At 41.4% G+C, this 27,533-nt stretch overlaps 1 protein-coding gene across 6 annotated transcripts in view; it reads left to right on the top strand.

Moving 5' to 3' along the window:
* Window positions 1-9,684: 9,684 nt before the first annotated feature.
* FAM126A (family with sequence similarity 126 member A) overlaps window positions 9,685-27,533 on the top strand; it is a 37,649-nt gene continuing 19,800 nt past the window's right edge. For 4 of the 6 annotated variants that reach the window (XM_048950844.1, XM_048950841.1, XM_048950847.1 and 1 more), the window contains exons 1-3: window positions 11,180-11,283; window positions 11,668-11,763; window positions 26,804-26,883. In XM_048950844.1, coding sequence (XP_048806801.1) covers window positions 26,833-26,883 — 51 coding nt within the window. In that variant the 5' untranslated portion in view covers window positions 11,180-11,283; window positions 11,668-11,763; window positions 26,804-26,832. Of the gene's footprint in view, window positions 9,716-11,179; window positions 11,284-11,667; window positions 11,764-20,216; window positions 23,401-26,803; window positions 26,884-27,533 lie in introns of those variants that run through there. The other 2 variants (XM_048950842.1, XM_048950843.1) reach the window with 2 other exon arrangements.

The following is a 27,533-nucleotide window of genomic DNA, read 5'->3' as shown; positions in this document are numbered from 1 at the left end:
GAAACTGTAAAAGGTGAAATGAGGCTTTGGAACTCAAAACTGAGAAACATGATGTCTCACAATGAGGGAACTGCGAAACATAACAGGGAGGCTCAGGCCCTGCATGGCCAGCAAGAGTCAGGGTTGTGATGTTCAAAGGGATTGCTATAACTAGCCTTAATTCTGCAGGATGGATTTCCTCTGGCTTGGTCTTGCAAAGTTTCTGAAATCATCAGTCTTATTGACATAGATCTTGAGTTACAGGGATCCAGGTGGAGTGGAGAGCCAGCCCTGCAGAAGGTCTGGATTAAGAACAGACAGTGAAGATCACAAGGGCTTATTTTTGTATATTCTGCTAAGAAAGGAAACTGTAAATGGAAATCTCCATTCCCATAGGTCTTGAAGGAGGGCAAACATCTCCAACAGCTTCTGTACCAGCTGCTGTGCCTGAAGGACAATGTGGCAAGCTGTCTGAGTTTTGGCACAAGAAATTACTTCTGATAGGTTTTGTCTGCTGTAGATGAGGTTGTACTGGCATTCGTATAAGTAAGAAATTCTGATAGCATAAGAATATTCAGTCTTAATCTTCCTTTAAGTTGTATGATGGAGTATTTACAGATTACTAATGTGGACTGGGGCTGACATGAGCAGAGCAGAAGATAAGTGATTAGGGGCTGCTGTTGATCTTTCCACAGCCACCTCAGCGTTTAGGCTGATCTGTGACCTGAGCAGCGTGAGTGATGACTGGTTTGGGATGCTCACAGTGGGTAACTGATGAAAACGAAGAGATATAATAAAACTCTTAGCGCTGGGATGCAATAGTTTGATGAAAGGTAAATGTCTGAGTCATGGGGAGAAAATGAGTTTGGTGCAGGCTGAATTCTGGATGTCTCTAGCTTAGCCTGGGGCTGTGGGAAGGGCAGACAATGAGCACGCAGTTGGTTCCCACACGGAATCAGCCAGGCTCACAGTGAGAGATAATGGACAAAGGCAGCAGTCTCAGGGATCTTACATGCAGTCTCCAAAGAGAAACATCCTTCAGTCTGAGACCTTGATGATCAAAAGGAGTCAAAACACTTATGAGACCTTTGAGAAGAGGCGGAAGGGGAAGATCGCTTATCGAGAGCTCCCTGTGGGGACAAACTGACAGAGGCAGGAGGAGGGAAGTTGCAAAAGAAATTAAAATAAATCCAGTCCTCCCAGAATGGCAAACCTAACTACTGTATGTAGGGACGTTTTCAGTGTTTTAGGGATACGGTTTATCTGAAGGCTTTCATACGCAAGTAAAAGTTAGCGTTTAAATTGGCCATTCATTAGCACTGCCATTGACACTGGGGAAAACAAATAGTTATGTGTGAAAGACTAGGGAAGTCATGATTAATAGTCTGGAAAGTGGAGACAGGGCCCTGGCTGAAAGCAGAAGAATCGTATTTCAGCACACACACACAAAAAGAAAAAGATAGCTAGTGGCTTTGGATGTGGGAAGAAACCTACTGAGACTGCTGAGAAGCATTCTCATATATAAAATAAATAAAAATAAATTTGGAGTTTTTTCTTTCCTTTCTACTCTTCTTCCTGCTCCATATCTGTGACTTTACCTTTCTCTGCCTCCACCATTATGACACATTTAATCCTCCCAAGGGTAGTGTTTTATGCAGGGAGATGTTTAATAGTTGCAAGCACTGGTAGTTCTTGTAGTCCAGTGAGCTGGGAGACGTCCTGTAAAGGAATTCATGTTTCCTAAAATTGTGATTTAATGTAATTGTTGCTGGAGTTGTTTGAAGAAGTCTTTTGTAAGATCCTTTTGAAGCATTATTTTTTGACAGAGGTACATCATTACTGTGGGAGTGGTGCTCTCAGCTGTGTGGCTCCTACCTTTCAGCACACTCCAAGCTGCCAAGCACTGACAGCACGTTTCTGGCGTGCCAACCCTAGTACCATTGTAGATGGCTTCTTTTAGTAGCAGCCATCTGCCAAATTACTTTGCCAGTGCTCTTCTGATTTCTAGGCAGCTTGAAATCCAGGACAGGCATGCTCAAGAGGTTTGGCAGAGGGCATGTCAGGCTTGCCAGTTCGCAGACTGTACAACAGCTCAGCACATGCAACACACACTGCTCTTCCTCTCTGGCCTTCCAGCCATAGGCATTGCTTCTTTACTGCCAGGAGCAAGAGCCTAATTTTGCACTTTTGGTCCCTGAGTGTGCCTTTGCCCATTGCTGAGTCTGAATCACGGGGCTTCACCTTCTGAATCGCCAGCGATGCCCACACCAGATTGCCCCAGCACTCTCATTCTTTTCATCATGGATGCCACTTGCAATGATTCCTTCATTTTCTTCTGTCCTCATCTCTCTTTATTATTCCATTGAATTCCCTTCTTATTGGAAAATTTTCTGACTTTGTGTATTGTGGATTTTCTAAAGAATTTGTAAGTTTTAGAACACCTACTCATCTGCATTACTCTGTTATAGTTTCTATTGCTAAGCTAGAAGGAAAGGGAGACTCTGGAGACTAAAACAACCTTATTTTGTTAAATTAAATCCTCTTTTGGGGTTTTCCGGTTAGTCTGGATTTGTGTAATTGTTGAGCTGAAAGTTTATATTGTTTGGTTTCCTGGCATAATCCAGCCCAACATGTTCACTTCTTTCCCAGGAAATCCTTGCAGAAACATACTCAGTAGCAACAGCCAAATGCTTCCTCTCCATCTCAGGCACAGACTGAGCCTATGGACATCACAGGTCAGCAGGGCACACGATGTTTGCCCTGCAATGTCATCCTCTGCTTTTCTCCAAGAACAAGGGCGGAGCAGCGTGAAGAAGAGGACAATAGATGGGCACAGCATGTGCCCTGCCCCTTGTAGGTGCTGGGACAAGGTGCCAAAGTGAGGCTGTGGTCCAGCACCAGTGAATGGCTTTAAAGGAAAGCAAATGTCCTCCCATTCAAAATTTTATTTTGAGAAAGCATCTTGCAATCTTGGCTTCTCCAGTTCCATTTGAACAAATTGCAGAAACTCACTACCAACCAAAGAAGTTGTATGTGAGACTTTAGAAAACATATTCACTCTTAATTCTTATTTTCAAGCATTGCAACTATATATTTGCATTTGCAAACATGAAGTGAAAGTGTAGCAAGGATACAATTTTCTTTAATGTAAACATACGGTAGTTTTATTGTGGAGAAAATTAAACCCTTAAACATATGTACAAGCGTTGCTTGATCTTTTCAATTTTTATTGTCTTGCATAACAAATTGCTAATATCTCATCTGTTTTAACAAACCTATGCTTCAGAGTGCCACGCTGACATATCCTTCTACAATTAGTGCTTGTTATTATCTTTCAAGTGGTATTGAATGAGTTTATTTCCTTTTCATCTAAGCATTAAAAATATCTGGCTGGGTCATTTCTATTTACAAATTGCAAACAAGGTTTGAATCATTTCCTCTAATTGTTTTTTTTTAATCATGTTTTTCTTGAGATACGATTCAAGATAGCCAGAACAATGGCATTCTCATGTTGTTCTCTGTATATTTCAACACCTCCTGTACACACAAATGTGTTCAGCCTCATACCTCCAGTAGATGTCATCATGACAATGGAAAATATTGCTGGAGATGCTTGTGACGAGATGCCCTGTGCCAGGGAAGAAGAACTTTGCTTCAGTAGACTTTGTTTCTGTTGAGACAATAGTTCACATTTAGAGAGAGTATTTAATTTTATAATGCATTCAAAAGCATGATGAATATCAAAACACAGTCATCAGTCAGGTCACAGGGCTGTGGTTTGTGGTGTTATACACTGGGAAGGTCACAGATACAGATGTATGTGGTGCATACATGCACACACAGTACACAGATTATCAACTGCTTAGTTTTTTTTTTTTGTTTTTGTTTTTTTTCCCAGCAGCTATATGGCTTCCTTCATTTGGCATTCCTTGCTCAAAGCCATCACACTCTTACTCTTACTCTTACATATAGGTATTTCTTTTTTTCCCTTACATCCTGCTTAAAGGTAATTTCTCCAAAGGAAAACCAGAATTCCTCCTTCATTTCTACACCAGTGAATCTCTGCACCTGCCGGCCCCTGACCTGCTGGCATCCCATCCACTCTAAGATTCACAGCGTTCTGAGTGAGTGATGAATTTTTATTTAGCAGTGAGTAAATCTACAACCCTACATTATAACTGGCTATAATTTTAGTCTGTCTAACAGAGAGCAAGTCCCCAGAAAAGGCAAGCGACAGGTCAGTCATTGGCAGTGACATGCACAAGAGCTGCAAGGCTGGAACGCACACACAGAGAAAGCAATTAGAAAAGTGTTTGAAAACGTGTTTAGCTATTGTCAAATGCTGGACTTATTTTCTCAGGCAATAGCATCTAAGATCAGGATGTCTTGGCATAGAAAAAGGGCACCTTTTCCCCCCTTGGAAGCCCCAACAGTTTGGTTGCATATGGTACATATCTAATGTGTATGGTCTGTGTTTAAATTCAGACAGTGCTACGCTCACGCTCTTTGTGACAGAGTGATATTATGGTAAGATGCCTTCAGATAAAATAGGACACAAGCTGAGCCACGTGAACCAAGAAGGCTGCTGGTCTGAAATACAACTTTCTAAAAATCAACAGGGTGCAGCTATATCAAATACCAAGCCCATAATTTGAATGTTCTCTTTTCTCTAGATTATAGCCCTATGAATAAGTTTTTTTTCTTTAAAATGTCAGGCTGTGAGGAAGTACATAGCAAGAAAGCGGGGCATTAATGGCCTGATTAACTGAAGAGTCTGCTTTTCCTCCTCTGTGATTGTTGGTGTGAGCATTATTAGTTCTGGGAAAAATGGCTGAATGATTAGACCACATTTGTGACCTCCCACACTAAGAGGAAAGAGAGCCTCATTGGAAAAGATCTTTTTATTGTTCACATTCTTAAAAAAAAAATAAGAAGTGGTGGAAATTTTTTCCTTCACTAAGTAGAAAGCCTCTCTGCTGGGAGGAAAATGAAGTACATAGTGAAAATAAACATCTGATGCTCTTGTCCAAGGAAGAACAGAAACCTGGTCTAACTGTTTGAGTAAGTGAAACCATCTCTTAATATAGCAGAAAAGCCCCATAAGCATGTATAAAGATAAATAGAGAGAGAGGAATGCAGAAACTTGTTTAAGTTTGGGCACTGTCAAAGTAGTATGGAGCTGGCAAGAAAAGCAGGTTTTTGTCGTTGTGAAACTTTGGATATTTTATTACCAGAATTAATAATAGAAGAAAATAGTAAAAAAAATAAAAAATAAAAAATAAAAAATCCCTAAACAAACACGGTAATATTGTAAGGACAGGGATGATGTAGGTATTAACTTGAAAAGCAGAAGTCAGAAAACATAACAGAAGACATTACTTCATGACTAGTTTGCATTTTGCTTCAAGTATATGACTTCTTTGTTACATGTATGCTCCTATTTAAGGATACATACATCCCCATTAACAATGATCCCAGTCTAAAAGCATTCCATAACACTGTAATTTAGCACTTGAAGTTTCACTTAAGTCTTAAAATATTCAGTAACACGTTACTTTCAGAGGAGAGGATAAGTGTTGCTGATAATAGCCCAAAAGATCACAAAGAGCTATCATTCAGCTCTCTGCACCTGCCTTAAAGCAGGATCAAATGCAGCTGAACTGTTCTTGAAAGCTGATGGTAATTCCATATTTTCTTCCCACAGACTGCTCCAGTTGCAAAGCTGAGGCAGGACTCCCCCACAGCTACCTTCTGCCTCCCTTGCTGCAGTTTAGCCCTATGGTATGTTACCCTATCTGCTCTATAATAAATACTACCCACTCTCAGGGTACCACACCACCCTTCTCATCAGTATGCTGAGGAGGTAGCAGTGAGCTTGGCCCTCACATACCCCGAGCACTATCAGGGCAGCCCTGTTCCAGCCTGGTCCCAGGGACAGGCAGGTGGTGGAACGTGGCTGGGTTTGCTCCCTGGGAGCAGCGTGGGGCTTCTAGCTCACACCTGACCATCAGCATCTTCCGAGAAGAGCACACAGCTGACAGCCCTCAGGAACCCAGCTGTTCATCTTCCTATGGGCAGGCAGCAAGGCAATACATTTGCACATTTGCCATACTGTCAGCATGCTCAGACATGCATAGTTTGGGAAGGGAATTTTCTGCAAAAGTAACAGTTAGCAAATATCTGAACAACCATAAAAGCACAAGAATCCTCAAATCACCTTGCATCATTTTTTTCTCCTCCTTCCTTCTCCCTTTCCTTTCACAACATCTCTACCAGCCCTCCCTGCTCCTTATTTACACAGCGAGAAGGAGCTCCATGCAAGCACCACAGTCATAGTCAAGAAGAAGAAATCTAACTCAGCTGTGATAATTAGAATAGCTGTGATACTTTAATTGAGCTGCTAATACCAGTGCAGGGATGTTGCATAAAAGCCTAGTGTCTGGCAGCTTCTTCTTCAGCCCTTCTTATAGTTAGGGCTATGCGTGTGAATGGGTGCCTGCTCCTTTCCTTTCAGCTTTCCCTCCCAAATGCATCCCTTCCTGGTTCCATTGTAATGCTGTGCAGTTTGTGTGTATGTTCTCTGAGCGTAACTCCAAGCATTTTTTTTATATTTTTTTCTTTTCCTCTCCCTTACCTTGAGAGCTGGTTTCTACAACACTAGCCTGCATGGGCCCTGCTATGAGGTCTGTGCCAGTCCCCTCAGGCAATTAATCTTAGTAGCAGATGCAGTTACAAACCTACATATGTGATTTCAGCCACTGCCTGGTGCTTGTGGCAAGCCTGATGCAATGTGCTCTCAGAAAAGTGTGAGGAGGAAGTAATGGGCTTCCTTACTCTTCTGCAGTAAGAATAGCTCATTCATTATTTATGTTCACTTGAGTTTGGTTCCTGTTTTTTTTGTTGAACTTTGCCTTGCTGCAGTGGCGATCTTTTTCAGTTACTGAATCCTTGTAGTAGCTTCTTAAAGCTTATCAAAATGAGGGGACATCGCTTATTATTTCATAGTGTTATAAACATTATTCTTACTTGCAAAGCAGTGATATGGAATGTGTTTAGAGAACTGGCCTTTAAAAGCAGATTAAACTTGACTTTACATTTCATTTATTGCTGTAAACTCCTTGGAAACTCTCTGAATAGTGTTTGCGTAAAAATATTTCTCTTGAATATCAGCAAATTGAAGTGTAGTAGTGGAAATTGATTCTAGGAAAGCTAAAAAGGAAACCTATGGAGAACTGCAGGTTGCCTGCAGGACTTCAGGTCAGTAAAAATCATAAGATAAAATTGTTTATTATTTTGAGTGAGTGAAACTTAGCATACTTAATAATGTAAAGGCATTTTTGAAGTTCTGTGCCAATGTATCATTTTCTTAATCTGAGGTTGTACTAAAATCATAGAATCAGAACATCCTAAAGACTGGAAAGGGCCCATAAGGATCATTGAGTCTATCTCCTGGCCCGCCACAGGACCACCCGAAGCCTAGACTGTATGGCTGTGAGCATTGAAAATGATTGTATTCAGCCGCTTGATCAGTGCGATGTTTATAGAGGCCTTCTTTCTTGAGCATTTTTCTTTGAAAGGTTTTGTGATAATATGAAAAGTTGGAGACTCAGATCTTCAATGTTTGAATCAAACAGATGTTAATGATTTTTCACTTTCCCAGAAGATCTGGTATAGAGCTTTCTGTTACAGCAAATTTCTGTCAAAACATGAATTTGATGAAACTTCTTGTAGGAGCAGAGAAGTTTCATTTATGTTTTCAGGAAAAAGCTATCAAAATATTTTATTTGTGGTTAAAGCTAGAATATTAAGAAGAAAACTGTACGTCAAAGCTGAATGTCTGACACTGTCAAAATAATCTGTCAGTCAGTTGTTTCCTAAAATAAAAATAGCAGAATTTGCATTCTATAGAAAGTGTTGTTCGTTTATTTCCTTTTGAAAGGGGATTTCAGAAGATCTGTGTTTTTTTTTTTCTTCCTAGGCCTGCAATATTACTACTATATTTTTTTCTTTCAGGCTTTTAACATGTAGTTACTTTTAACATGTAGTTACTAGAACTGTTTTCAAGGAGAACATCACACCAGGAGCCCACAGAGTGCTCTGTGTTTGTTACCAAACTCCTGCAGCTGTATTGATTTGAAGGATGACCTGGTGCTTGCTCATGGTCCCAATTAGAGGCTCCTTAGCAGAGCAAGTTTTGGATATCATTGACAATGTTAGCTGATTTTCTAATCAAGATTAAGATGCTGTTCATTCTGAAGTGAGCATTGTTCCACCCTGACTGAAATTGGATTGCTCTGCAAAGGTGCTAACAGAGAGCAACCACAGCAAGGCTAGGACAGAGGGCTGCTCCTGCAGTTCTATCTCTGTCCCTAAACAGTGCCTGTCTCAATGTCTTACAGCTACGGATTTTGTATCAGCTCAGATGACTGGAAATATCTGCTGTTTTTTCCCCAATGTCCAGATGTGCTGTTTTCTTTAAACACTGAATTGTGCTTTAAAAACATGGTCATATGATGGAGATTACAGTTACGTATTCACTTATCGAGGATTTCTATTTTTGAAGAGGCAAACAACTCCATTATAGCTTCCAATCTAAATATAAGAACTTACAACGAAAAGCACGCATGAAAAATAGCAAAGATGGGCTGAACCTTTACGTTTCAAACTATTTTCCTGAGCGATGAGAATACTTTATGAAATCTAAAGAAAACTGCTTCCTGGAAAACCTCTCTGAAACAACACTGAGCTGCCCTGACAGCTGGGGAAGTGAAACAAAAGTTTAGATGCTCTGTAGCCCTCCCATGAGAGGACAACTTGAAATAGATTTTTAATGGGAGGGAAAAAAAAGTTGCTACAAGCATAAGGTTAAAAGGAAGTAAAATGGGATGTGTGTGCACAGAATTATCAACAATTACTGAAGGGAAGATGTACTGCAGTTTGGAGCATTTGAAGTATTTAAGGCTTATGTCATAAGAATGCCTGAAGCACTACAATAATTTAAGTAGAAGTATTAAAATATGCTGAATGAATGCCAGCTGAACTGTTTTATTTAGATAACGTGACTTGAAGTTGCAGAACTGTCAGCGTATCTCATATGCTGTACGTGAATTGTTTGCCTTTTGTGCACGATTCATTAATTTTACTAATTGCTAGAGCTGTTACACATCAGTACCATTAATAACTAATGACAGCATGACCTCGCTGCATTTCCTGCAACTAACAGGGTCACTTGGTATGTCAGCTGTGTCACAGCCCTCATCAGCACTGGGATGTGGTGCTCCCAGCAGTACCCACTCCCCTTCCTGATGCTATATGCATGCCAGGTCTGAGGATACAGGCCAACAAACTGGGTTTTAAGCTCCTTTTGCATTGCAGCATCACATGCTGCTCCCAGATCTGCAGGACTAAGCATGAAACCAGGTCTGGAAACAGAATCCTGTTTTTAAAACAGGCTGTTTTTCACTTGGTTATCTTTATGATGAGGTGAATTGGTTTGTCTGTTCAGGTAATTGGTCACTGTATGGGAACTGCTGAATCATGGCCTGAACCTCTGATTGATCACCTGAGGTGAGCAGTGAGTCAGCCCTGGGAGCACAGGTGAAGGCAATTCACCTGTGCTGCTGGAAGGGGTGGAGCCTGGCTGCACCTCTCCTAGACCTATTTAAGAGCTGACTACCAGGGGGATGGATCTCTTCTGGAGATCCCTCTGGAGCTTTGTAGTGAGCCCAGGATGTGGGTAAGCTTTCTATCTGTTCTCTTTTGGTTATTATAATCTGCTTTGCTAAACACTTGTTTATTTCATAATTATAGCATCTTTATATCCATTGACTGTACAGTCACAGAAACCATGAGGGTCTTAGGAATAGATAGAAAGTGTTCTGATGGGACCTTACACCTGCACTGTTGTTAGTAGAAAGCTGGGGAAAAGCACTCTGTTACTTGATGATACATAGAAAGGAAAAGATTCAAATGTTCTTTCAGAGGTTAAGAAAAAGCATACTTTTCATTCTGTTGTTTCTGAGATTGTCATTTAATTGTCTCTTCATCATGCTGTAGTACAGTGACAAAGCTCCCTCACACCTTTGTTGGAACCAATTCCATCTTTCTTTTCAGACCTTTCTATCCACTGTCATAGAAACTGATGCCAGAATGAATTTAGACCATGAAAACAGTAGGAGTAACACAAAGAGAAAGGAGTTAAGAAAGGCATTTGTGTTCTGAAAGCAGTCTTTCTGTCTTTGTATTATGAAAGAGCCTTGAAAATAACCTATATATTTCATTGTCAATGCATTAAGATGATACAGAAGACACACAGAGGATACCTGGCAGCACTGAGTGCTGTGTGGGCTCTGTCAGTGAGCAGCGTTTGACACTGACCAGCCGCTGCAGTCTCACCACACTGCAATTAGATTACTGATTAATTTAATCTTTATTAATTCTGGAGCTTATCAGAAGCATGTGCTTCTAAGGATTATTGAAACTTAATCTTCAAAGCGTGCCTGCAAAGAAACTCTGTAACATGCAACAACAACAAAATATACATATATATATATATATATGAAAACTGTGCTATAATTGAAACAAAAAGTAGAGAATTATACTGCATTCAGCTTTATTTTAAGTTAATTCTTCGGAGCGGTCCGAGGCTTAAGACAGTAAAAAGCGGCCGAAAATGAAGAAAAGGCATAAGCGTTCATAGCTGAGAAAGGCCGTGGAGTGGCGAGGATGCCACAGCCCCGAGAGCGCTGAGCGCAGCACGAGCCCCGGGCACAGGGACACGCCCAGCACCTCGTGCTCCCGCCGGGGCTGCCCGCGGCTCCAGGGCCGGTGCCGGCGCTGTGCAGCCGGACACCTAGCTCGGGGTTTCGGCGACCCGGTGGCATTCTTCTCCCGAATGCCGCTTCCTCGGTGAGGTCGGCGGCTGCCCGCGGCCTGAGTCACTCCGGCTTAGCGCCGCAGAGAACGCGCGCTCAGCCCCCCGCCGCCCAGCGCCTGCGAGAGGCCGCGGCGCCGCCCGCCCTCCCCAAGCGCCCTCGCAGCCCCGCGGGTCGTCCGCCCCGCCCTCCTCTAGGGGCGGTGCCACCCACTGGGAGAGAGGAGGGCGCGGGCGCCTGTCCGCTCCGCTCTGCCTCCCCATTGGCTGGCGTCACCGCGCTGCGCCCTCCCATTGGTCGCCGTCGCCGCCAGGCAGTGGCCGCTCGGGCGGTGCCCGCCCGCCGGCTCCCGCCCTTAGCGCCGTCGCTCCCCGCGGGCGAGGGAGTCCGTGAGCGGCGGCGGAGGCGCCGCGGGGCGGGCGGGCTGAGCGTGAGTAGCCGCCCGCTGCCGCCGGGCCAACTTTTGAACGCCGCGCGGGGCGCCGGCAGCTCTGGGCGCCGCGTGGGACGGTGGCGGCCGTTGGATAACTAACGGCGGCTGAGGCTGAGGGGAGCCCGGCGGTCCCGCGCGCCTTCTCCTCTTCCTTCTCCTTTTCGTTAGCGGCCGGGCGGGGCCGGGCGGGGCGGAGGGGCTCCGCTGGGCCGGCCGCGGGCACCGGGCGGGCTCTCCGCCGCGAGGAGGCGGCGGGCGGAGAGACAAAGGGGCTGCCCCGCGCGGGGCACGGCTGCGGGCTGCGCCGCTGCTCGGGAGAGAGCGGATCCGCGCGCTACCCGTGCGTCGCTCCTCACACCGCTCTTCTGCCTTATTGTTAAGGGATCTCTATCGCCGCGTCGACTTCGGCGTGCCCGGCCGGGGATGTGAGAGGCGGCGGCAGCAGTTCTCGTCGCCGAGAGCCTGCGGTTGCGGTCGGTGAGTAGGAAGTGCCGGCTGCGTGCGGGACGGCCGCGCTCCTGCGGGCTTCGCCGCTGAACTTGGCGCGCGCTGAATCGCGGCCGCTCGTCCGGCGCCGCGTGTGCTGACGGCTGCGGGGAAAGCGAGGCGGTGCCGCGGTGCTTCTGATCGCCGCTATCCCGAAAGGCGATTAGGGCTTCTTTTAAAAGCGGTAAGACGCCGCTGGACGGTTTTACGTGGGGAAGTATAGCGCAACATCAGTACTGGGCTTTCATTGCCTCTGAAAGAGTTGTCTGCGGTTGTTGCCTCCGAGAATGCATTTAAATGCTACAAAGCACCTTTTCAGAAGCTTGTGCTTCTCACAGAATGTCTTTCTCGCTGGTGGTGCCCTGCCTTTGTTGTCTTCTTCCAACAAGTAATTTTCTGTTCGAAAAGCCAAACACGGTCAAGTTAACAAACAATCGATTTTACTTTTTATCGGTGTGGTACTTTAGGTAATAGTGATGTACTCCTGAGTTGAATCCATCCAGCTTTGTTCTGGGATGTATCTTCTGACTAAGGTGACGACATAAAAATACTTTTGAGATGCAAAGCTCAGTGATGATCTTTTTGATGAGCAGAAGGGTGCCACTTCTGAGGAGCGGCAGTCTTGCTTTGGATGATCTATTAATTTTACTTCCTGACAGTGTTGAGCTGTCTTAAGGTACTATCTATTCTGAATAGTTCTCACAGGGAAGAAGGCTTTCATGAGGATAATCATGCCAAGCTTCTGCCATAGATTTATGAATAGGAGGGTTCTTTTTCACGAGTGTGAGTCCATGGTAGACGTGTTCACAGACATAGCCAGATAGTTAAGTCACTCAAATCCTAATTTGTAAAGACTTGTATTGCAAACAAGCATGTGCATAACATATTGCCAGGCTAGGCCCTGTAAATGCTATGTGTCATCTGTATTTTACTCAACACAATGGGGCTGGCACTAAGCTGTGAGCCTTCCTACTGACGCAGATGTTCTGGCTGTGTCAAGCCTGATAGTAAGCCACAGAGTTGGTCTGTTTCTTAGTATATGCTAATGTGCTATTTTGAATGCCAAAAAGCCCCCGCAAATATCTTGATATTTCCCCTTACGTTCATGTCAATAAATGCTTTTTCATTAATGCTTACCTGATGGTATTAGGTTCCCTCTAACCTATGACTAATGTGTGCAAAGTGAAAACGACCTCATTCCTTCTGGGGATTTACTTTCTTGCTATTAATTTTCAAACGTTGACTAATTTAATTAGAAAATAAATACACATTTTTTGACCCAACTTGACACTGTTGTTTGCTTCAGTCTGTGTAGAAGATGCACAGTCTGCAGGCTGTGCATGATTTGTAAGAGGAAAGTCACAGTTTCCAAGCTTTCCTTTGACACTAGTAGCCAGTGGAGTGCTCTGTAAATTTGAAGCTTCCAAATGGAAGTTGAATGAAGCTTAAATGTTGATAGCATTAAAATGCAGTAGGTCTTAAATGCTTACAGAGATCACCTGCGTGCTCTGCAAAAGCACAAAGCCTCTATCAGGGACAGCTTAGACTTTAAATCCGTTAGCTGGATCACCAGGTTTCATTCCCAAGCCTTCATTTAGGCAAATGCCCTCTCAGCATGAACTGGCATGCCTCCCATCTAGCAAATGTGAGATTGAATACAAAGCTTATACTTCAGTCTGCTGTGGGGTTGGTGCAGGTAGCTTTGATAACACACATGTAATCTCCACCTCTGATATATACAATAGTACAGGTATCAAGTAGTCAGTCTTCCAGAAGTAATAGTCATGAAGTTTAAGCAGGAGATCCTGTCCCACTGTACAGGAAATGAGAAGCCTGATGATGTGACCTTTACTGTGTGTATGCTGTCGTCTTTGAGGTTAAGAGATATTGAGTCCAAAACTCTTATGCTTAAAAAACTAAAGCCAAATGGAAGGCCATGCAAATGTGTATTGATCTTCTTATGAGCTTGATCATGAGAGTGGCTTGTATGTAACCTCCCAGACTTCTTGTGTGGTCCTATGAAGATAGGATGTGCTTAAACTTGCATTCTGTATGCAGTACTTCTTGTATTGGTTTAGTTATGATAGGACATATGTGAAGGTTCTTAATGGTATACTGTAATCTCATAATTTGCATGACAAGGTTATGACAAGCTTTTGATTTGCTAATGCTGGTCTGTTTCATTATGGGAGTATCTGAAAGGCCCCAACATCCAAACCCGAAGTAGAACTGTAGGTATGCTATTTTTTCTTTAAATCCATATAATTTAAAAAAAAAAAAAAGCCTTTTGGACATTCACTGGCCTCAATCACCAGCAATGAAATGTTGGGATGCTACATGCACATTTGAGAGCAGAGAATGTGTTAGAATTAAAGCGCTGTTTTATTAGCATAAATCAATTAGGAACTTAAATTGGGTTAGTGTATTTGAAATGCTTTGTGAGATAGTCTTGGAAAGCAATAGCAGAGTAGTGTAGTGTCGGGATGGAGTCTGAAATCTGTGTCAGGTCAGTGGCTGAAGGGAAAGTGAGTACTCAGGTATGGAAAAATGATTTTATTGCTTGTCAGGGCTGCAGGGTCACGTTGGAAGCTTCTAGGGCACTCAAGCTCTGCATGTTATTGAAATATGTTCCTAGCTCCTGCATGGACCAAAATCTCCCCTATCTTTATAACATACAGGTTACGTTAAGTGGGCTCACATGCTTCTAAGATGAAGTGTTTCTGAATGCTCTCAGGTTTATCTTTAGAAGTAACTGGCACTTAAAATATGTGGTGTGTTTTTAGAAAGCATTGGTGAAATTCAAGAAAAAGTTTTCTCTGAGGCTGAGAGTTTTGTTTCTGCATCAGTTCTTGCTGTACATCGTTAGGGTTCCACCAAAATTAGTGTTGGAACTTCGCTGGCTTGAATACTCAAACACTTCTGGTTTGGATAAAAAAGCATCTGGCAGAGCCCCCCACAATACTAGCTCTGAACTGGAGCACATAAGAGAATGTGGGGTATGTAGTGTTTGCATGTACATCTGGCAAAACTTTTGTGAAGTCCTTTTCCTAATTAGGCCTAGGCTTAAGAACAGCCGAATAAAAATAGCGTGTTGGCTTAGGCTGCTAAGGCGACTTGTAGCAGTGATTTCTTTAGATGCATCCCCACGTGAACTTGCATGCTTTGGTAACAACTGGAGAGCTGTGAGTGAAAGTAACGTGACTGACAGCCTGGGTGAGTGCTGAAATAGCCTGAATGCAGCCCGATCTCATTGCAGTGGAAGAAACAGGAGAATGGTGCCGCACTTGATGCGGTGTGATGAAGGACTCTGTTTATAAGGCCTCAGTGTAATTTCTGAATGGTGCAGTGTAATGTGTGCTCAACCAGCAGTTGTTACCAGGAGTGTTATTTATTAGAACTGAAATCAATAAGGTGTGTGGAATGCAGATATGTTCTCAGTAATCATCGCTCTTGTCTGTGGAGAATGCAATGAAGAATGAGGTGATGCACAAAAACATTTTTTACCCTATTTTAAATGGTCAGTGTTGCAGAAGATACAGTCACATATCACCTGGCTGTTGAGAGGGAGATTGGAAATAGGTTATCTCTCCAAAACAGATACATGTTTATGTTCTGCTGTCTCTAACTGTGGGTGAGAAGAAACGCTGCCCAGCAAACGAAGCACAGCAAAGACGTGTAGGTAAAAGCAATAGTAGCTGAACAGTGAGGACATACCCATGGCTGATGCACAGGTCAGAGTATCTGCTTTCCATTGATTGGAGTAAGTACTCCTATTCTAAATTTAGTGACAGAAGCTTTGTGTGTTTCGAGTTCTTCTGATAGCTGTTGAAGACAGCTCTCTTAAGTAAGAGATAAGATATCCTTTGCTTTTGGTTACTTTTTTTTTTTCTGTTTGGAAGCTAACCTTTAATTAAAAGTAGCATGGCATGCTCTGAAGCTGCACTGGATACTAATTAACTCACTTGAGTGCTTCAAGCCATGCTGTCTCCTTAAGTTTCCTGCTGTTTGCACTGGATGAATAAAGCTCCAGCAAGGTGTTCATTCAACGTGCTGAATAGTGCATACAACCTTAATATTTTTGTTAGCACTAAACACCACAGTTCAGTGCTATTACTGTATTTATTTCAATTATTATTATTATTTTTTCTTTTAGAAAAGTGGAGAAGCAACCCACTGCACTTTGAATGTGTACTTTGTGCAAAACTGTATAGATTCTTGTGGGAAGATTTTTGATTGGAGTTAGAGAATTAAGTCTAATACTCACTAATTAAGCTGTCTAGCAGTCTGAGTGTTGTATGTTAGCTTGTGTTGGATAACAGAAGATCTTCGTGGGTACCTGGTTAGTGGACAGGGCTGTACTATATCACTGTGCTTTGTTTTCAAGTACTTGAATCCTCTTCTCAAACCTAAATACAATTGTTTTGTAATTTTAATTTTTTAATCCTGATGTATTCCCTGTATTGAAGGAAATGACTCGAATCTGAGAAAGCTTTAAGTTGACCTACTAACTATTAAAAATGTCTAATAGCTCTTATTGCCATATGTCATCTCTCAATCTTGGGATATTTGCATGTTTTCAAACAGTCTGTTCTTTAAGGCATGCTATTATGCTATATTACCATTACCCCTCTGTGTCTTTATAGGATGTTCAGGTACAGAATTGGAAACTTTGTTCCACAATAAGATTTTTTTTCTGTGCCTGCTGGCTAAAGGAATTTATGCAGTTCTCTTCCAGAGGTGAAATAGATTGTAAAGTCAGACTGCAATTTCATGTATTTTGTGTTAGAAGGGACTTCCATAGCTCTTGGTGCTTGGTACTGGAGCAACAATTTAATGTTCCTTACGGTAACTTCACACTGCATTTTGGCAGTGTCATTCTGACTGCTGTCCAGTTTGTGGTTAGTAGCACTGAGCTGAGCCACTTACTGCCTACTTGGTTAAGATAATACCTTTCTTATTGCCTCTCTTTAGGTTGTTTAGCTGTTTCATGCCGTGCTTTTAGGCTGTAGTCTTTCCTCATCTCTCCCACTGCCAGTTGTATTTATTCTCTATATCAGACTGAGAAAGAGTAAGAGGTTCCTGCCTTTTTTTCCCCCTTCTTTGAGCTGTATTGCCATTGCAGCCAAAGAAGCATGTGATAGCTTTTTGAAAGTAATTCTGTACATCTGCTCGCACAGCTTTGTGAGCACTGGTATGGTATTTACCAGTTTCTCTCTTGCTGAAGAAAATGTGTTTTACATTTAACTGTGAAGTTTATAGGAGAAATAAAAAATCAAGCTGTCTCTCTCCCCCTATTATCTCAGCAGCATTTCACATAATTCCTGTAACTGGCAGGTATTTTCACCACACTGTTGTTGTGCTGTCATGAAGCACTGTGTTTCAGACAATCACTTTTGTCACCTCACGTAGTGAAACACAATCAAAGGAAACATCTGTTAGGCAGTGTAATTAATGATGCAGTTTGAAGTATCTGGATTCTGTTTTCAGCTAGGATTGGTTGAACTCGGTCAAGATACTTTATAGACTTGATTTCAAATTGTGTTGCTTTTTCAGTTGTTTGTGCAAATACAGCAGAACTGCTCTTGCAGCACTTGGTAATCTACTCAGTCAGTCTCTAACGTGATGAAATCCCTGCTAACTTTAATTTGTTTGCTGCCTTTTTTTTTTGTGTATGCATTTTTAATATGACCCTTTTTGTCTTGCGTCAAAATGATGAGTCTCCAAAGCATTAGCAATGATTACCAAGGTCTTATTAGGCTGTAATGGTTATTTTGACTGATATGCCAAACTGTTGGTACTGGCGAGCTGTCAATGTATTGGGAAAACCCAGTAAGGATTTTCCACCAGAAACGTAGCCAAACTGGAAAAGATTTCTAAGCTGTGCAGCTCCATATACATACACATTTATTCCTTAAGGAATTAATCAAAATCTTTGATTCATTCCTGTTTCAGTGGTATTTAAAAATGTCCTAGATGCTTTGCCCTATTTTGGTAAAGCAGTCCAATGATAGTCCAGCTTTGTTCCCATGAAATAAAGTGACAAGAGCTAAATCACTTAACCATTTATAACTGCTTTTCAGTGTGGTTAAGCCAAAGTCCCATATAAATTTAGTAACTTTGTAGGGTGTGAGTATGCTTGACGTCAGAGGGAGGAGAAACCCTTACATGAAGTCCCTGCTTGCACAGTAAACTGAAGACTTGAAAAATGTGGATAGGAAGTTAAGTGGATGATGAAACCAACAGGAACCAGCTGATACCACATTTACCCTTTAAGAGGTTCCTCAAATGTTGCTCATTTTCAATGATGGGAGTACAGTCCTTTTGCATTGAGCAATTATACCTCTCTCTCTCCTTGAAAACAATGCCATACTGTTGGAAGTGTGACCAGTCACTGATTTATTTTCATTGTGTTATCTGTCATTTCCTCTCGTGGGATAGCTTGCTTTGCTTTTGCTTCATTGCAACTCCTCTTTGCTGTGGGTTTGACAGTGTTCATGAACATAACCTTTTGCTTCCCAGGGCTATTAAGCTGTCCTGATGTTGTTCTGCCCTGGTTCATTTGAGTCCACTGTGTCCTAAATCTGTGTGCAGTCAATGACCAATTTCATGCATTGTCATAATCGCCTCAGCAGTTCAAATGATTTTTCATTTGCCTCTTGGAACTTGATTTAGTGCATTCTGTTTACAAGTTGAAGTCCCTCGAGTTGAGACTACTATAGAAACAAATTTTGACTGCTTTGTTTTCAGGCTGCAGACATATTTATTAGACTGAGTCCTGAAGTCTGTGCTCCAGAATAGGGCTCTGAATTTGTAACAGAACATTAGCATACTGATCACTACTTCTAGAAATACCACTTCAAGCAAACAAAGTTCTAAGATTATTTTCAGTGTTGATGTACCTCTTTTGGAAAATGCAGCTTCCTGTAACTTGTGTATGGCTTCTGTCGGTCTGGAGGCAGGCATTTCTGCCTTTCAAATTAGGCAAGCAGTAGCTACCTAGACTGGAGTTGGAAATGGGCAAATCTCCTGAAATTGTGCTCTGAGAAAGGAGAGCCAAGAGGTTTTGGCCAAGTGTTGCATTCTTAAGGTTGCTACTGAAAAGTAGTAGGTGAAAGGCGTCCTCTGATTGCTGCCCCTTTGTGAGCTGAGTCTGTTGGTAAGAGCCACTGCTTAACTCTTTGCTAGATACACTCTTCTGCTTTCTCTAGCTTTCTTCTTTCATAACTAGCTGTTATGCTAGAAGGTGTTGGAATTGTGCCTTTAACAGTTGATGCTGAGCACAGCCTCTGCTCAGTACTCTGCGTGCTTTTTAGGTCATGCTCAAGCTGTTGTGCAGCATCTGCTTATTCGCTCATTACACGGACAGTCTTTTCCCAACTGCTGAATTACCTGACACCTTTCTTTTTGATCTCTTACAAAGGAACTAATTGGAAGTGACTTACAGTTTTCACAGGAGGGAAAACTTGTTTTTAAAATTAGCAACAAACGGACTTTACAAACAGCTAGATGAAATGAGCAACTGTTAGTAAAGGGAAACTACAATAAAACTGAAATTTGATGATGCAGAGAAGGTAACTAGAGGTCATGGCATTGCTAGCATAATAATGATTAGTGTTCTTGTTAAGGTTTTTGGTTGGTGGTTCCAAGCTTGCACGTGGCACTGAAACAAAAGCTGCAACGTGATCGTTCTCTCTGCATACTTTGTTCTATTTCACCATTTTGAATTTGTTGTAGGGTTTCAGGGGTACCTCCTGGCTTCAGCATGGTGTTGCGTTCTTTGGGCTTAGGGGAAAGAGGTCCTGTGAGAACAGTAGCTTTGCTTTGTTTTGAGTTGTGTGGAGAATTCTTGGAAGTGGACAACTTCTGCAGCACCGTGTTCCCTTACAGAGGTGGTGAGAGCCCTGGGTTGTGTACTGTGCTTCTTGACATAAGATACAGCAATGCTGACACGTAAGGAAAGCATGTAACTTTTTTCTAAAGCCTTTCAATTCTTTCAGAGAGTAAAGATAATACCTTTATTTTAATATTGTGAAATTTTCTGACTAGAGCAAAACCCGGAAAACCAGTATGGATTAGGTGACTTCAGTGGTATTAGCACACTGTTCCCTTTCACATAATTCTTTTTGTTAGTCCAGATGTTTGGTTGAGCTTTTGATTGTACTCCCTTTAACATTGCCTGAGTTTAAACTCTCTTTCCTTGTGATTCATGTAGTTATTACTTTGAGTTTTCTTTATGTATGTGAAACTGATAACTCTATTAAGCCACAATAAGTACAGACGTAGTTTAAGACAAGATTTTTCAACCAGTTTTCTTATTTTGTCTGAGGCTGGGTTGTTTATATTTGCTTTTTTTAAGAGATTGAAGAACAGTGTGTGCGTGGAACAGGACAAAAGAGGAAGTAAGTATATTTAGGTTGCTCAGAACAACTGTTTTGAAAGTGATAGCTCTTGCTTTATTTTCCTATAATGCATGGAGGTATTGCTTTATTACAGTTCACTGGAAAACTTTCATTTGCAGTATATGCTCAAGTGTAACAGAGTAGGGCATCTACAAGCTGGAGAATGGCATGTAATTAGGGCAAATTGGCTTACTGTGGCTGGTTTGGCTGATGCTGTGGTCATGAGGACAATGGTTTTGTTTAAGGTGTGCTTTTTTGCAGAAGGCAGCAATGAAGAAATGGTAAAGTAGAACTAAAAAAAAAAAGTAATCAAGCTATAGAAGTTACTTAATTTACTCCAGTTTGGTACTGTACTGTGAGGGTTGCTTTTGTGCGGCTGTAACAGTTTAAATGTGACTTACTGTGGCTTGTATAAATTCAAGGGACTGTATCAGTATTAAATCTTTCTTCTGTATCATGATTTATTTAGCTGGAATGAGTCATCTGGTTGTGTTTGAAGAGTTATCTTCTGCCTGGTAGAGGGCAAGTACAAAGTTGGTTGTGTACAAAGGTGGTTTATAATTGTTGCTCTCTAATCAGAAATCAAAGCGAATGTAATTGCCAGGAGTCAAAGATCAGAATAAAAATCTGCTACAGCACATGCTTAAGGGACCCAAGCACTGCTCAAGACTATAGAGAGCTTTCTCCAGAACTGGTTTGGGTCACCTGTGGCCAGCCTGAGAAATGGCACTGTGACCTCAATTGTTGCTTCCAGCTGTGTTTACAGAATTTGAGGGTTGTAGAAGGGTGAGTTGTAGTTTATACACCCAGTACTTGTGTGTAGGTTTTTGGGCAGCATAGTGTCAGCATTCTGTGGTGCTGTATCCTTAACATAAGAAACAAATGCATCTGAGGCAGCTTTCTGTCATTTCTGTGCATTCTACTGTACGCTTTCTTGCTTCGGTATAATTATTTTTTTCATTATCTGTGAGTGCCAAACATTCACATATTTCAACAGTGCGCCATTTAAGAAGCATATGAGCACAAGATCAGGTAATCTTATTTAAGTCTGTCATGGGACAATAGCACTGACATTTCAAAGCTGTTGTTCTCTGATCTATAATAAAATATTAGCTTCAAGTAAGGCATTTGCTTCTTGTGCTGATGGACTGGGTGCCAGAGGAGAAAGAAGGCACAAGACTGGAGAATAGTTCATGAAATTCACATTCATTGCATTTTCAGCTCTTCAGGTTCTGTAACCTTTACGGGAAACAACAAAAACCAAACACAGTGGAAACAAGCTGAGTGTTGGCATGAGTTTGGTGCTGCAGTGGTGAAGATAACTGAGGTATTGACCATACTGAGTCAAACTAGAATTTCTGAAGCTGGTTTGTCTAAAGCTGTTAATAGGCTCCTAGACAGGAAGGCCAGGCATGTGGTGATAGGGAAAGCTAGATGAGTAGTCAGCTTCTTGGAGATTAGTTTCTGACGTGGACTTTCTGAACTAGAGGATGTGTTCCTACATTTAGTGGCTGCTGATGGTTTCTTCTTCCCTGGATGCATCTGGGCTTTTTCTGTGCGTTTATGTAAACTTAATGTACTCTGGCCTGGGAATCAGTACATGCTTCCTTGGCGTTGTTTTTGGTATCTCCTTCTGTTTTGAGCCTTAGCACTTGTTAGTTATCATATTAGAAGCAGCTAAATGGCTGTCTCTTGTCGTTTTAGGAGTTTGAGCCTGTGTCAGTGACACTTGGAGCACCTTTAGCTGTCTTGTTGACAATGCCTGCTTTCACAACGAAGGCAGCAATTACAAGAGAATATTTGATGCTGAGTCTATGAGCGTTGTATGCACTGAGCATGTGACTGTTTCAGGCACAGTACAGTGGGTTTTTTTGTTTCTTCCTCTTTGTGCAAGTTTGAAAAATGTCGAGAAGTCAGACCTGGCCTTTGTGGTTTGTAGAACGTTCCAAAGTGCTTTTCAAAGCCCGGAGCAGCATTGGTTTCTTTTCTTGACAAACTTTGAGTAATTTGCTATCCACTACTGCAACTGTGAGAATCTGTTTTAAGATGATAGTTTGACAGTGTCTGAAATTTCATAATTAATGAACAGATCACTGTATTGCTAGAGTATGCATTAGTCATGTGTTAACACCAGGGGAAAATAAGTTTGCTTCATTGCTGATTTAGTTAAGGATACACTTTCCTGAGTGCTGTGTCCTCTTCTGAGGCCTACCAAGGTTTTGTCTTTGTCTATGTAATGAGCTGGGAGAGCAAAGGGCTTAGTAATGTGAGCTCCAAGTATAGACTGTAATCCTTAAGTGAACTTGACGTAATATACAGAGCTGACCAAAAATTTCTCCCCACCCAAAAATGTTGAGTCCTAGTGGGCTGTTCCCTACTTCTGAAAATGAACTACATAAAAAAGAAATTAACGTGTACCAGGGACTTGGTTTCTTATGGAACCGGTGCATTGTAAAGGAATGCTCAGAATTTTGTTTTGTTACTTTTCCGAGTTGAGTTCACAAATTTGGCTGGTAGTTGATTAAAAAAAATCATTATGTTTTGCAATGTATTTCCTGTAGTTATGTTTAACTGAATACTGAAAAAAAACCCTGTTTCTTAGCAAGTGTACAAACTTCCAAACAGATGCTTTTCAGATTAGGTAAGGGCACAGTCAGTGCTTTTCCTCCTATTCCAGCAGTTCCCAAAGGATGGGACATGATCAGTTTTTGGATCCTGGTTTTGTTTTTTTCCACTATCAAATGCCTCACACTGTGATTCCAGAAGGTCACTTCTGAACTCAAGTGTTCATTCTTCATCCAAGTCCAGCCTCCTTGTACTTTATCCAGAGTTCATTCACACACGCACACACATCCTGTGGATAAATTCTCCAAAGGCTGGGCAGCTTTAAAAAAATAGGAAAGCCATCTATTGTGAGATTTTCTTCTTTATTTGTTAAGAACAGCCTGCGTGTCTGTTGTCTGATTTCATTTAAGGCCATCATTTGATATTAAAACATGAAGAAAAACTTTTGAGTGACTGATACAGAAAATTGAAGTCATTTGAGTAGATGAATCTGTCTGTAGATTTGCCAGAGAATATATTTTCATTGATCTTGGCTTGCCCTCCACCAGCTTGGTGCATAGCAACTTCTCCCTGCCTCTGTTACTGAAGCAGTAAGTTCCTGACACCAAAGGGTCTTCGTAGACATTTGTAGAGACCTTTCCAAATAAGGCTTGGCTTTTCTCAGGTAAGCTTATTTTATATCTTATTCTAGATGCACTGTTTATCCTGAAACAAAGCAAAAATTGCCATCTCCTATCAAAGGAGAGTTTTCTTACAGTATTAGAACAGAATAAGATCAATTTGTTGCTCTTACTCAGCTTATTGCTTGGGAACATACCAAACTATGTCAAAATGGATTGCAGACTTTCAATGGAATGTGAGTTCGAGTCGTCTTGTTGATATTAGTGCTCAAGTGGCACAGGGTTCTAATGTTAGAGATTAGTAAGGTCTATATGGTTTTACGTATGCTCGTTTGAAATAAGTGTTCTACTAGCCAAGCTTGTTTGTTACTTATTATTTAGTATGAATCCTATTTCTTGCTGCTAATGCAGGTGTAAGTCTTGTGGAAGGTACTCCAAAATGCTTTCAACTCGCAGGTCTAACATAAACAGTTAAATCTGCCATATGTTATCTGGGCTGCTGTGCTTATGCTTGTTTTCATCATGTGACAAGTGGGAAGTAATGTGGTAAGACTTGCAATGAATAAGTCTTCTAAAGTTGCTTTGCTTTGTATGTGGCACAAACTAAGAAAATATGTGTCTAGTGCTAAGAAAAACTTGCATTGTTAAATGTGTTAGTCTTTTAGAACAATCTCAGTACGTGTTTGCCAAATCTGTCCATTGCTGAACACCAGCATGGTCTATCTAGCTAGTGCAAAACTTGGCAATCCTCAGCAAAACAGCAGGTTGTCTGCTTGTTTAAATACTTGCACCAGTTTCGTACTTGCTGTATGAAATTGGTGCTTCTTCCTTCTGGGGACATCAGCCTAGTAAGTAATCATAATATTTGTCTTCAAGGAAAAGAAGTAGACAATTAGGTTTTATCTGTGACACTTGTAAGTGTATTGCTGTAGATGCATGTGTGCTTAAGTTTAAAACATTTGTTTAGAAGGGTGTGACTTTTTTTTTTAATGCATCAAGATAAAATAAGTACAGTCTGCATTTTCTGTGACACAATCAGCAAAAATGCTTCCTTTTTCTTTTAGTTCAGCTTTCTATAGCCTATGCTTGTGCCTGACACACCAACAAGAAGACTTACCTTCAAATACAATGTCATTAAGTCTTGAAGTGTCATTTTTAGCCCAGTGGATAGTGCCAGGCAAAGATGCTCTTACTATTTTCACTGGTCAAATACATTTTGTGTTCTCTGGAAGTCTTTAGTCTGAAAATAACATTTGATAGATCAACATAAATGGGTAAAAAAGAAAAAATTATATACTGAATATGTAATAAACCATAAACTTGGTGTCAGCCATGAACTGGAGTATCCAGGAATCCTGGATGCAGAAGTCAATATGTACAAGCATTTATGCTATAGATGAGGCTCAGTAAAGAATGGTTACTATTGCCAGCCCTGCTGAAACATAAGGCATTGCAGAAGCCTTTATCTGCCTTCACAGGAATAAAAGTAGGGCTGGCAGATGTGACTGTAGGAAACGATGAGGCTGTTGGTTCAGGAATTGCAGTTGGTCTAGCCTTTGTGTTCATTAGCACACAGTGGTGTTATCATGAAAACTACACTTTTGCATCAGGGTTTGGCGCAGAAACCTGATTTGATTCAGAGGCTACTAATCCATATCTTCATGACACCTTTGGAGATCATCAGAGCTGGTCAGAAAGAGCTGATATTTAGCTAGGTGAGTTTCCTTTGTGATTTCCTCTCTTGTCTTTCTGGAGCAGCTACCTGCACTAGCTGTTTTCAGTAAGAGCTTAGGTTTCTTTCCCTGACCAGACTGTTGATTTACTAGGCTAAATTCTTTCCCAGTAATGCTGTGAGTTCTTATTTTTTGCTTGTGCTAGCTGTGTCAGTATTCTAACTACAGTGAACTGTTTTTCAGTCGTCACTTAAAAGAGAAAGCAAAACCCAAACCTGACTATTTTCAAAACCAGAAACAAACCTTTCTTATGCTTTCTTCCAGAAGAGTTTCTTCTCTGAATGAGAGAAAGAAGGAACTGTCTTCTTAGTGGGTTTTGTGGTATGCACTGGGTCTTTCTGATGCGGGTTCATAAAGATCATAGCTGCGCCTCACGGTCATTTAAAATGGATCTCGTTTTCATTGTGCCTCTTTATTGAATTTTAGATTGTTAAGGACTCATGACTTCAACTAGTGACTAAGCTGGTCGTCTGTTCCCCTCCTTGCCTTCTCCCTTTCCTTTGGCATTATCTGTGCTGTGCTGTTGTTTTGTATGAATGTGATGCAAGAAGTTTCTAGATAGCCTGTCCAGTCGTACTGCTTTTGCAGTACATGTTGGATAGTTATTCTCTTACAAACCTTACAAGATTCCAGTACTTCTTTTTTTAAGTGAAACCTCTCTTAAGCAAATTTTTCCTCCTCTTTACTGGAGGCCTTACGGCCTTACAGCTCTCACCATTATCATGCTTGGTTCTTTTCTTAATTCTTCAATTCTTGAAATTTATTTATGTTATGAGACAATTCTTCCCCTCTTTCCTTGTTTGTAATTTCTCATATACGCCCATACTCGGATATCAGAACTTAATTTTAAACTGGAACAGTCTGATAAGGTATCTCACCCATGTCTGAATGTTTCTTCAAGTAACTGTTAATTTTCTCCTGAGATGAGTATTTGTCATTGTTTGGTATACCTGATCTCAGTTTGGTAAGTTAATGTAGAATAACGAAGATATGCCTAGGGCACCCTCCACAGCATGCTTTTAGTAGTTTTTTATCTTAATGGAATGCTGCCCTTAGCTTCAGAATAAACTGTTCCAAAGAGCATTTGTTGTAAGATGTTTTTTAAATTAAGGGAAATAAGGGATGAGTTTCAAAAGCCACTTTGCATCTTTTGTATTCATCTGAGTACCGCTGCCCGTGCTCTGACTGAGGAATTAGGCAAGGAATTCTACCTTGGGCTTCATGCTGAGGCTGCAGGCTCGTTGTCTTGTCTTTCAGCTGTAGTGATAGAGGTGGATTGAAGGGTTTTCATCGTACTTTCAGCATCCTTCTCCAAGTTAAGAAAACAGTTGTTTAGAAAAAGCTTGGACAGTAATTCCTATTCAGTGAATTCCTATAGTTTTCTCTCTTTCTGTAAGCTGAAAAATAAATAGAAATTGAGAAGGTAATATTTTCTGTTTCCAAAATGCCCCTTCTGCAAATCTTTGACTTGCTGAGCTTCCCACGCAGTACGTATTTGGGATTTATTAAACTGCTGTATCTGACAACTCATGCTTAATGCTTCCAGCAGCTCGCAAAAGCAAAGTGGAATAAAAGTTCAAAGTGTGTCAGCATGTGAAATGTTAATGAGTAAAAGCATGATGAGATTCCCTAAATATTTGCAGGAACTTAATCTAATCATGTATTTAATGCAGTGATTGCACAGTTCTTACAGACTGTTTGCACATTCTTTCAGGCTGAAGGTTTTGTAACGGATGTTGGAAGATGTTAGCTGTGGAAACTGGGCTTGTGGAGGAGTGGTTATCGGAGTTCAAGGTAATAATAACACACCATCAGACACTTAACCTGTGGTATCTGAATTGCTGCTGGAGTCGTATGCAAGAGTGTGTGACTTTTGTAGAAAATGAAGATGATTAGCAACCTTGGATTTTAAGGTAATCTGATGTGTACAACTATCTACTTGATAGATGTCTTCTTTTCATTGTCTTCTTTGGGATTGCCTACTTCCTGATCCAGGAAATAATCTTCATTGGCCTATGGCAAAAAATGTACTGCAGGCTGTAATGTTGTACCCCAAATCTCAGGCTTTCGATTTTTTCCTTTCATTTACCTTTTTATGGACTACATGAGTGAGTTATTCATGCTCATTCTTGCTGGTGTAGCTTCTTTAAGTTTTACTATTAGAAATTCAGTGCTGTGTGATAGATGCTGTGATAGCTGCTGATCACTTTACCTGTTGAACTTGCTGAACTTCCGTCATGTGCTGTAGTTCTGATTGCTTATTTTTTCAGAGCACTTATTTACAGTCAGATGTCCAGGTGTGTTCCTTGCAGATGGCATTTCTCAGTCATTGTGCTGTCAGTATGTGAGGTCAGTTCTGACTTTGAGAGGGGCAAATGCTATGGAAGGAAAGATCTGAAAGCAGGAAGTGGATATCATGCATTATCTCTGTCTTTACCACAGGA

This window comes from Lagopus muta, chromosome 7 (genome assembly GCF_023343835.1).
Source record: "Lagopus muta isolate bLagMut1 chromosome 7, bLagMut1 primary, whole genome shotgun sequence".
NCBI lineage: Eukaryota > Metazoa > Chordata > Aves > Galliformes > Phasianidae > Lagopus > Lagopus muta.
Note: the sequence above shows the minus strand (reverse complement) of the source record. Positions and strands in the feature narration are given on the sequence as shown.